We start from the raw sequence: 12,019 nt of genomic DNA on the forward strand, positions 1-12,019 counted from the left end.
TCTGCACAGGTCAAGTGCTGCACTTCTCTGGGAAGATGCAGGGCACGGGAGGCTGCTCCAGGAGTCGCGTGTAAGTTCAATATTGTGACAGCGTTAGGAGCTGCTCTGATGTTTGCAAGTCCGTGCCCTGTGGCACTCCGGAGGAACAGAAAAATATGGATTTGTTCTAAAGAGAAGTGAGTATTTGCTGGCTAATTAAAAACCTGGAGATGCAGGCAAAAAGAGACAGCTCCAGTCGGGATCCTGCTCAGACTGCAGCCACCCCGCAGTGGGGACACGCCAGCTCAGTGTTTTCCTCTGTCTCTCCCCATTCCACTGAGCAGTGACCCTCCTCTGATCAAACATGCACACCAGATAGACACACACCACCCGCTTGATAATATCTACAAATCCCTGTGGGTATGCAAAAAGCTGCTTTAATGTGACATCTCTGGATTTCCTCAATAATTATCGATGGTCTACCCCTGAGCATGCTGTAAAAGCCATAAATATTCTTCACGGAAGCACAGAAGGAGACAAAGGCCCTTAATAGCCATCATAAAAGAACAATAAAATATATATAGGACAAAGCAGTGAGACAATGGCACAGGAGAAAGATGACCTGCATTCTCAATCTGTTTAAACATCAGCACAGGCTGTGTCCTGGGGGAGGGTGAGGGTGGAGAGGCGAGGGAGGAAGGTGTTCCACTCAATATCGAGAAAGGCTCAAGATCCTCAGATAAAGTAATAATTAGAGAAATTCAATACTTCACTGGGATGATTATTCCAACGGAATTCAGAGGCAGAATTCCTAATGATTTCATGAAAAGTCATCTAAAACACTAACTTATCTTTTATTTGGGAACACCGCAGCTATTTGGACTTGTAAAATTAATTTACAAGTCCTATTTCTCACACTACCTAATCTTTTGGCCGTTGTAACTTGTTATTCCAGGAAAAATAAAAATTATCAGTCAAAGTCAGTGCTTTGCTCAGGGCTGGGGGAAACTGGACAGATGAATGTGACAGGGACAGACCAAAAAAATTACAATATGATCAAGCTGTACATGGGCAGGAAAACAGAAAGGAAAGAAAGGCAATTCCTAGAACTACATGACCTCAACCTACACGTTTCAAAGGTATTTTGACAGCAATTTGATATCCTGATATATTTTACTCCACTGGCAACAACAGAAAAGCAAACAGATTCATGCATGAGCTCTAGAGATACTATCACATCACTCCACTCAGTTTTTCAAAGAAAAGAAAAAGGGTTTCAGCTCAGAGCTCCAGCACACATGTAGCTCCCAGGAGCAGATGGGGATGTCTGTGGTCTGCCTCTGCCTCAGCTCCTGACTCAGCTGGCAAGGCAAGTTCTCTCTGGAGGAAGAGAGCCCAGAAGTTTGAATCAGGCATGCTCCACCCCTTGTCACATCCACACCAGCAGGTTTTGTGGGGGGATTTTGTCACCTGAAGTGGCCCTGCCTTATCTGGGTGATGCTACCATGAGGTTGGACCTGGTGCTCAGGCTCTGTCCTGGCCACAGGCACCACAGCACAGAGCACACCGAGGAGCTGACTTGCTGTGTTTGTCCCTGAAAACACCCTCTAAACAAATAGAAAAATAGAGAGAAAGCAAAGCATCACTTTTAGCTAGTGCCACAAAGGGCATAAAAGCATTTCTGTTATAAATCATTTCAATCCATGCCCCAGATGACATTAAACACTTTGCTTCTCTACAGTTTTATTACAGAATAAGCACTCTGGTGACCTTTTGAGTGGGCAATCTGTGTTTTTGCCTGGAGTATAAAGGTGCCCTTCAGTGTCTGTGAGTATATTGGCTGCCTTTAAAATGTTGTTGATGCTGTCAGCTCGCTGTCATAGATTGTCACTGTGGAGAGATCCTGCAGCCCAAAATAAGGGGAAATAAGAGTCAAGGTATCTCCTGTTCTTTCTAAGAAATAACAGAGGATCTTTCAACTCCCCCTGAGCTTCCAGAGGTGCATCAACAACCCCACTCCAGCTTCATCTGATGGGACAGGGTCACAGAAGCAAATGCCCTCTTTGGGATGTGCTCTGTTGATAGGAATGCCAGAGCCTGGCACATCTGGGCAGCAAAGCTGTGCCTGCAGAGTTGTAACCACAAATTCAGATTTTGCTTTGAGGAGTGGTTTTACCACACTGCCATGGAGCCTCTGTAGTTGCACTCCCAGTACAAACCAGCACAGCACACTGGGAGGCCTTGACCAGGCAGAATCCCACTATTCACACTCTAATCATGGATCTGGGATGTGAGTGATTCCAAATCAAACCTAAACATGGCATTTCAACAGACACCTGGAGGCACAAGCCATGCCTCATTAGTTGTCCACTCATCACAATTTATCCTACAGCCTCGGTGGTATCAATATTCATCTGCCATTCTATATCTCCTTGGGAGAGCATAAACAATATCTGGATTTGAGTTTTTCAAAGACCTCATAGATCAGGCATCCAGATCCCAGAGAAATAGGGTGTCAGGTTTGCTGTAGAGCCTTTAGAAGCTGTTTTCTTAATGCTTATCTCATTTCTTCCCTCCCCCAAACCTTCTGCCTGGTCTTCACACGAAACTCCACGAAGCTGGGGGAAACTGGGAAAAAAGGAAAGGAGAACTGGAAGGGATTCCTGAGGCTATCAAGTCTGATCCCTCATCAACCCTGGTCCTAGACCTTTATCAGCATAAAGCCCCAGGTGAAATGGACTGAGAAGTCAGGGGTAGCACTGCAATTCTTTGTTCCTGCCCAACCACAAACCTCATCAGCAACCTGAGGAAAGCTCAGTACCTGCGTAGCTCATGAAGTTACTGAAGGGCGTGTTCAGGAAACGGTGGAATCCACAAGTGTCATTGCCAGGCCCGGGGTCCCCACAGAGCTTGTGCTTGGGGGCAGGGTTGGTGTCCCTGCACAGGTCCCCAGTCTCGAAGGAGGGCTCTGTTTCCATGCAGGGGTCGCTGCAGGAGAGGATCTCGGAGATGCCGCGGAAGACGTGGTAGAGCCCCAGGCTGTGCCCGATCTCGTGGATCATGGTGTGTGTGTGGCCAGGGATGCCGTAGAAGGAAGGGTTCAGCACAATGCCACCTGCAAGGGGAGAAGAGAACAGCTCCTAGGTTTGCCTTGTGTTCCTCAGGACAGCAGGAGAAGGGGAAAGAACACATTCCTGAGGGCAGATCCACTGGCAGATCATTGGATCCTCTGTAGCACAGAGAGTTTTTTGCAGAACCACACATTGCCTGCACAGCAAAGTTTCATCTCACCGTGAATCTGGGGCTCTAAGGATGAGGAACTGTGGGACAAAGCTCAACATCCCAAAACAAAAACACTGCAACAATCGGTTTTTCAACTGAATAAGCTCAATTTGTTTATTTTTGTTAACCTGGAGAAAAATCCTGCATGAAATTACTTTCTACTATGCAATTTCAGATTATTTCATGTGCTTAAAGAGTGTGACTCTGCCCAGATAGGTGTAAGCAACATACTTGACACCAAGAGTCAAACAAAACACACCTGGAACACTCTGTGTATATTATTCCACAGGGTAAAGATGTGAGAAAAGCCTATTAACTTCTGAAACACCCTGACAATTGCAGATGGTTCCACCAATATTTTCAAATTAAGAGCTGGACGAAGCAAAGTGAGCACAGCCAAGGCTGGAGCAGTTTTTGTAGGGTGCAGTGGAGGCAGCTTTGAAGTGACTGTCAGAAACACAATGCTCATGGACACAGACCAGCCTGGCTTGATCTGAGCTGCACAGTCCACTGATGAATATGCATAAGTCTACTGTGTCAAAAAATATGAAATCCTGGAATGTGAAAACTCCAAAAGGACTGCATGACTGTTAAATGTTTGCAAAGAAAGCTAATGGTGTTTTTTTTGTTGTATGAATTAAGGGATGTGTAAATAACCAAATGGCAAATTAGTGAGGATTTACAGCACCTTGAATTAATGACATCAACTATATTTTTAGCTAATTTAGATGCACCTTTGTATTTAAGACATGCTTGATATTTTCTTTATTTAGCTTGTTGACCTCAACTTTTCCAAGTCTTTTATTTAAAACTCTCTGCGTGTGCCCTGCCTACCATAAGGAGACTGCTTCATAAAAGTTAGAGTGGGAATATAAATCTTGGACGTGGTCCTCTAATAATTTAGTGACAATGAGGAGAGAAAAGGTTTTGGCAGGAGGAATTTTATCAGTGGCTGTAGCACAGGGAAGATGAGATCATTGGGTTCTGATGCACCATAGACTCTTCATCCTCATCTGCATGGAGACTTGGTTGTAACAACCATGAAATTAGAGGAAAATAAGACCATGAAGTTCTTAAGAAGTCATCTAAATTCCACTCTCAAACAACACAGAACCAATTAGGTCTATAGCATCCCTCACACACTCTGGCCTGCTGCCTCTTCACCACCCCTGATGACATGACTGCCCCAGCAATCAGTGTCAGCACTCAGCATCCCTACGGCTGCAAGGATTTAACTCACATCTAATCTGAATTGATTCTTTGGCAATTTAAGTTCATGACTTCAAGTCCTTCCCCACATGGATGTGAAGAACAGAAGATTCTCCTCCCCTTTCATCAGCTTTTATGAGATTGTCATCATCCCCACTTCAGGCTCTTTCCCTTCAGTCTGAATCACTGTAATCCCTTCAGCCTTTCCTTGGAGCTCAACCCTTTTCCTAGACCTCCCTGACTGTGGTTCTGCTCTGATTTTCCCTCTTGCCTCACGTTTTCCTCCAAGGAAAGTGTCCAAAACGCAAAATGCAGCACTTCAGTTGAAACTGTCAGTGCAGAGAGGAAGGAGCACTTTGGATGTCCTGAAGGGACACACATAAAAATAACAGGAGAGAAAAGAACTCCCCTCTGAGCAGGGGCATGTGGGAAAACATGCACAGGGTGGAGAGGAGTCCCATGGACAAGTAGAAATACTACAGAGTATTAAAAAAAAAATAGCAGGAAATTTGAATATGTACACAACTAAAATCTGTCACGCTGCAGAACCTTGTCCATTATGCCACATGTATCATCTGCACCTCTTTTTCCCAGCACTGAACTCTTCCCTACGCCAGTTCTCCACATTCCCAATTAATCATACACAGACCTACCAGTATGCAGCACCACAGTAAACCCATGATTCCTCTCTCCCCCTCTGTAAAATTCAAGCTCTGATTCCTCTGCTGCTTGGTCTCTACCCAGCTGGAGCCATTTATACCCAGAGAGTACCCTGACATACTTTTTGGGGTTCTCTATCCCAAAAATAATTGACAGTTTGTTTCCCAGTGGCAGGAATATTGGTGAAATTCCTCAGCAGGATGTGCCTTCAATAAAGGCTGGTTAAATTTTTCTGGCATTGGAGAACCCTGAGGCAGCTGGAGAGGGAGATTTTATTTTTGCCTTTGTTGAAAATTTATATTTTTTATAGCTGTCAAGAATCTAAATCAATTGCAGTTTTACAGAAAAGATAAACTCCCTCACCCAGACAATCTCTATCCCAGCCTTTAGATCTGCACCACAGGACATATTTCATATTTTTTATTAAGTACATATTGGATTTATAGAAGAGAGTAAAAAAGATTAAAGATGAATTCTTACAAACCAAGCACAGGTCTGGGAGGGCTATTATGACAGGAAATTATGAGCATTATTTATTTATTTTTTACTTTTTTTTCCTCGGCAAGTCAAATTTAATCTGTTGTCCCATGTCTATTTTTTTCTTGCAAGATCTTTTTTGGTCAATGAACTCTGTCAATGCTCCGTAGGAGCTGAATTTAAATTGTTTTGCTCAGACATGATGCTGACAATTAGCTTAATGAAGTGACAGAAGAACTCATCAGGGCTCTGGGCAAGCCCCAGCCCTCTTGCAGAAGGTTCTTCTTGGCACTCTGGAGATCTCCCCTTGTTCTCTGCTCCCTCCCATGGCAACACCAAGGGAAGCTGTGAAAATCCTCATTTAGGGAAGGAGCAGCTATATTGCAGCCACAGCCCACTTGGGCAGTGACTCTGGGGCTGATGTGTCACAGAATCACAGAATATTCTGGGCTGGAAAGGACACACAAGAATCAAGTCCAACTCCTCAGTGAATGGTCCATGCAGGGACCAAACCCACAGCCAGCAATCCACACTGGTTGTCATCCCAAAGGGATGGAAATCCCACTGCTGTGGGTGCTGGTCAAGGCTGGGGTTAGGATCTTTGTTTTTGCCAGATGTTGCCTTGGGGAGTGGTCACTGGTGGGCATTTACAGAACCAGTTAGAGCTCACAGAGATGGGGCTGCGGGCAACTCAGAGTGGAAGTGGCTTCAGTTCCAGCTGAGCTCAGCAGGGGATGGGATGTGTGTCAGAGCTGGTCCTTGGGAAGGGATGTTTGCTCACACTCCTTCCAGAGCAGCTGCAGAGCTGGATGTTGGAATGAAACATTTACTAAACTTGGTCTGACCACGGAGCCTCTCTCTGCTATGGAGACAGGTGACCATAAAGACATGGTAACATCTCATTTTTGGGGTACTTTTGGCCATGGAAAAGCCCCCATGACTGATGGCTCCAGCTCAACTCCCATTGTATCTTTTAGGATAATAAACACTGCTTGTTCTCCTCATTTAGGTTTATATTCACCATATCTTTTTTATTTAGCTCAGCATGGGGCTGGGTAATGTAAAAACTGACTGAAACAGTCTCTCACAAAGACTTAACTTGGCTGAAACTGGACTTCACTTCAGGCCTAGGAAGGTCTGGATAAGCTGGAGAAATATCTGGAAAACCAAGGAGAACCCCTGCTCAGAGGAGATGGCCAGACCAGGCTTGCAGCCCGAGGGAGGTTTATGAAGTTAAGAGAAGCTCCTACTGACTCAGTCAGTGCCTTCTGAACCTTTTGAGGCTCATCTGGCATTTTGCAGGGAACACAGGTCCAGTGGCACTGCAGGTGGCAGTGAGTCATTTGGGAGGCTGCAGGGCTTGGTCTGGATCCCTGGGTTCCAGCAGAAACCTGGTTATGAAACACGCCGGGCAATCTGCTGGGCTGTGAACTCTTTCCAGTTCCACTCAAATGAACATTGGAAACACAATCCCTCAGCAGTTTGCTCTTTTGCACATCGGTAGAGAAAAAGAGCAGCAGATTTTAGCTACAGTCTGTGAGTTAATTGAATACTTGCTAATGAACTAAGGATCAGAACCTAACAGGATAAGGTTAAAGATTCACCTCTGTCTCATCCCCACACCTATCCCCCAATCTTCTTTGCAAAGTACTCCCATGGAGTGAATGCCCTGTAAAGTAGCTTCACTGAAAAGGTGAAATACTTTCAGCTTGACATCATCTACAAATACCATAATATGCTTTGGGTTTATAACCTAATATTTTCCTGGTTGTGAGCCAGTATCTGGGAATCGTGAAATACTTTTTTTCCCCTGACTATATATTAGAGGAATGATAAGAAATCAGAACAGAGCTTAACGCATATTTGTCTTTCCTTCTTAGTGCCTCAAAAGAATGCTTTGCAAAGAAGAGACATCTTTATCACTCACCTAGATGCATCAAGGCTTCTTTGTCCCAGGGCCAAGTTGCCACTCCAGCCAGCTCTTCCTCAGAGGAATTGGCAAAGAAGATGTTGAGGTGTGTGGATCCATCCAGTTTGAGTATGTTCTTCAGTTCATTGACATCTAAGTATGCCCTGTAGAAAAAGAAAAGCATTTTTGTTTTCCTAAAGGTGACACAAAAGCAACAAAATATTGAAGAAGTACTGCAATCCAGGCAAAGGTCTTATAATATCCTGCATATCAATCACCTGAAATGTTTTAATAACCCACTCCCCAACTTAGATTACTTCGCATTCACGTAGTGAATCTCATCTAAAACTTCAGGTCATTGATTAACTAAGCCCACAAAATCCAAAGTAAATACATAAAGCTGTCCACATTCTCAAGATAAGTATAGGAATCTATTTATTATGAATGTAATTAACCAAGTATTACGGTCAGTAAATCTTTTCACACCAGCAGTTACCTTGCACATTTCCTCTAAGCTGTTTGTTGTTGTTCCCTCAATTTTTCCTTCACAATAACGAGATTCACATCCTCAGGCTGGCACCACAGCTAACACCAGCTCACCGAGTCACTCCTTTAGCCCCAGTGGCAGTCATTTATGCCACGTGGCCTAACCCTGACGTGCCATGGCTGATTGGGAATTGCTGTTTCCAACAAAAAATGTTATGCCAAGAGATTTTCTTGCAAGAACTCTCCTCAGGAGTGGTACCATGACATAAATTCCTAAGGCTCTTTAGGTCCTCCCAGGGTGAGCAGTGTTTTTCCTTAACTTTTGGGATGCCTGGAAATTACAAAGTAATCACTTTGCAGCTTGATGGCTGTTGGAAGCACTTTTTGCTCCTTTAAAAGAGTAGACTTTGTCAATACTGCAATAACAGAGCTACTTGCTGATACCAGGGTGCCACACTGCTCTAACTCACAGTAAAGTCGGAGAAAGCAAAACCTGAGATTAAACCCATTGTTTCTCTGTTACCAGCTTACAGTGGCTTTTGATATGAAGCATTGTGATAAGAGAAAACTAGAAAAGGCAATATGTAGTATATTCACGTGACAGGGGGAGACCCCAAAGAGAAGGATCACCCCGAGCCAAGCACAGTTCAAAGGCTGTAAGGAAAGGACACCACGATGGTCTGGAGCAGGTTGATTCCTTCCTGGAACCCTCTTTGTGTGTGTGTAGGGTGTGTGCAAGGCTCACGTAGCCCTCCCAAACCACACACCCTCACAGGCTCTGAGAAGGGTTCCCTGCATACTTTGCAAGGCTTTTGCTCCCAGAAGGGAGAAGAAAAAATAGGGGAGTTGGCTCAGCACCAAGATCTTTTTGTCCTTCCCTGGAGGACTCCCCAATGGAAAACACATTCATATTTCCACAATAGCTTCCCCTGCCACTTGCTGAAGTCATTGCCTCCAAAATAGATCATGGCTGGGTGTCCCCAGGCCCTGGCTGACTCATGGAGGAAGATGTGCTCTTTGGGGACACCAGTGGAAGGGGATGTTTCCATTCCATGGAGTGTTTATCTTCCGATCGAATGGGGATGACATCCTCAAGGACAGGTCAGCGCTGTGACCCTTTACACATTTCTCATCTCTCCAGTGCTCCCAACACATCCATGGAAAATAGACAGAGCTTCCCCTCAGCTCCTTGAGCTTGTCCTGCCTGAATCTGCACAAGGCTCTGAGTTTCTGCACAATCTACTCCCAGGATCTTCTTTGTGCCTTAGGGAACATCTTTTCCAAGCATGGGCTCCTACTTAGGCACATCCACGAGCAATTGTTTGAAATCACACGTGAAAACTGATGTGCATTTCCAAATGCCAGTGAGAGAGCATCGGGGGAACATGTGACAGGGAGTGTGACCATGGGAGGGGACAGTGTGTGCACCTGTGGCAGCATGGCTGACAGTGAGAGAAAGCATAAGAGAGAATGTGGGAGTGATGTGATGCTTTGTGCAAGAGAGAGGGGCAGGAACAGAAGCCCTGAGTTGGATTAGAACAACATTTGTGTGTTTGTAGCACAGTGGGAAGGAAGATCCTGCTGCCTCAGCTGAGACAGTGGCTGTTGACTCTGGATTCAGATGCTTTATGCACATGCAAATCCCTGTAGGAGTAACTATAATCCAGCTCCCCTCCTGAGATTACCATTTTTATCCTTCCTCTTCTCTTATGGTTTCAAATAATCTAAACTAATATTTCTTTATTCTCAGCTGTCTCTTTGCTTATCATTTACACAATCCAATCCCCATTTATCTCCTCAGTGCATGGCCACAATCGCTCTTTCTCTTCTATGTGCTTCAACATCTAGGGCTGTTTTGTACATGAATTATCACAGCAGAAAACATCCAGAGCAGACAGCATTTAACTAATTGGCCAGTGATGTCAGTGCTTCACTGAGACTGGACTCGTGCCTCATGTAAATCCACCCTACTAAGTCCTTTGGACTTGGGTTTATGGTATTTCTCTGACCACTTGTCTCTGCTAGCCAGGGGGAGGCTGTGAGCGAGCAGAACATATTCAGTGGTGGAAGAACAGAATGCCAAGAGGATTTTTAGCAAAGGCTCTGCCTAGGTGTAGGTGTAAGCAGATCGTACTTGGAAGGCAGTGAATGCAAACTCCTTCATGGAAGCAGCCAGCAACCCCCAGCATGTAAACATGCCCTGAGCACAGGCAGAGCCCTGGGAAGTGTGTGAATGTGTGCCTGTGTGAGCGTGCAGGAGCAGAGGTGTGAGTGTGGCAGGGAGGGCTTGGACACTGCAGCCACGTGAGGCAGCCAGGGGAATGTGAGGAACCGGCGTGTGCGTGTGTAAGAGATAAAAACACGAGCTGGAATTCCATCCTCTCCTTCCTCCCCATGTTTCTAATAACCTCCCATCCCTATCCATCATCGCCACATTCCTACACTCAAGGAGGCATAAATTAACTACTTTTGCAGTTCATGTCCAACTCCGTAGCCGCAGGCAGCAGACCCAACAGTTACCAGGTCAAAACAGCTCTCAGTTATTGCTTTGGACTGGGCTGACTCCCCCCTGCTTCGTTATCAGCCCAGACTATCTGACCCAACGCAATCTGCCAGCGCTGCTTACACTTCTCAAGGTTATGTGGGTCCCCTGATAGAGGACATTATGTCTGTCACATGGGCTCGTGCCAAAGAGAGCCAAAGAGCCCAGCCTTTCCAGCACTGCCAAACTCGCATTTCAAAGACATGAGTGCAGTCTTGGAAAGGGATCAAAGCCTTTCCAACTGTCATTAGAATATTTCCTTTATGCATCTCTCTGTGAGTGCCAGCAACATATTTCATAAAATTCATTGGCTCGAGATGGTACCTCCAATATAAACCTGAATGGGGGAACTGTCAGGGCAAGTCTATGTGGAAAACAAAACAAAACCCAAAGCAAAACAAAACACGTGTAATTCCTGTAATGGAAAAAACATACGATGCTGTGAGTGTGCCTCACTCCAGAGAGCCTAATGAGCCTATTAGTGCATCATAAAAGGTCTCCTTTGCTGGAATCTGTTTTAGACATAGAAATTCTATGGGCTGTTTAAGGCCATTTGGGACACCAAATCATATCAGGCGATGCTCACATTCCCACCCAGATCTTTTCATTGACTTATTTGTTCAGTGCACAGTTTTGGTTTGCTTTTTCCTTCTGAAACTGTTCTGTGCAGCAGCTCACCCTTACCCAGTGAGCCCCATCAGGGATATGGATCCCGTGCAGTGCTCCAGTTTCAGTCTAATGGGGTTTTTAGCTCACCCAGCAGTGTCTCTCAGCAGCCTGCCCATCACACAGCCCCATCAGTCACCCAGCCATTATCCCCGTGCCTGTCTCATCTGTCAAACCCCTTTCCTGTCCATCTGGGCTGTGATTCCCCAGGTGATGAGGGGAAGCCCTTGGCCACCAGCCCCACCTGCCTGTGGGAGCCACTGTGAGGAGTTCCCTTTGCTGGACCTCAGCTCTGCAGCCAAACCCAACCACAAACTGCACTGAGACACAAACACCTTTGGCAATGGCTCTTAAGCTCACCTGATATCAGGTCTAATCATATTAAATCTGGCTTTGGTGACTAGAGTCAAGCAGTTTTTTAACTGGGTTGGAAACTCTTCGTCCTTGTTTTCTTCCAGGTCAGAGGGTGGATTCCCATGTGCTGCAGCCTCTTGTGCTGGTGGTTGTTTTTGCAAGAAACACAGAGACTTCAAGCCCTTATTGTTAGGAAATGTTTCCTACTGTTTGCTCCCAGTTATTCTCTATTTGACTTTGTTTGGGGTTTTTTTCCCTTCAAAGACGTGTCACTTTACAGCAAGAAAACAAACAGGGCACTTACGGGATTCTTTGCCAGACTTCACCCAAACACAGAGCAGGAACTTTGCTCTCTGCTTGCTATGGAGTATGGTCTGCAACTGCCTGCTGAGTTTATGAGGAATGGAAGGCACTACAGTTCATCCTCAAAAGAAACCCAACCAACAACAACCAAA

At 45.3% G+C, this 12,019-nt stretch overlaps 1 protein-coding gene across 2 annotated transcripts in view; it reads right to left on the reverse strand.

The window, feature by feature from the left end:
• Positions 1 to 12,019, reverse strand: part of PAPPA (pappalysin 1) — a 179,033-nt gene that overhangs the window by 120,007 nt on the left and 47,007 nt on the right. For both annotated transcript variants that reach the window (XM_085077215.1, XM_085077217.1), the window contains exons 3-4: positions 7,535 to 7,680; positions 2,801 to 3,094 (exon numbers count right to left, since the gene is read on the reverse strand). In XM_085077215.1, coding sequence (XP_084933341.1) covers positions 2,801 to 3,094; positions 7,535 to 7,680 — 440 coding nt within the window. The remainder of the gene's footprint in view (positions 1 to 2,800; positions 3,095 to 7,534; positions 7,681 to 12,019) is intronic.

The sequence above is a fragment of the Lichenostomus cassidix genome, chromosome 17 (assembly GCF_008360975.1).
Source record: "Lichenostomus cassidix isolate B80296 chromosome 17, HeHo_3.0, whole genome shotgun sequence".
Lineage (NCBI taxonomy): Eukaryota > Metazoa > Chordata > Aves > Passeriformes > Meliphagidae > Lichenostomus > Lichenostomus cassidix.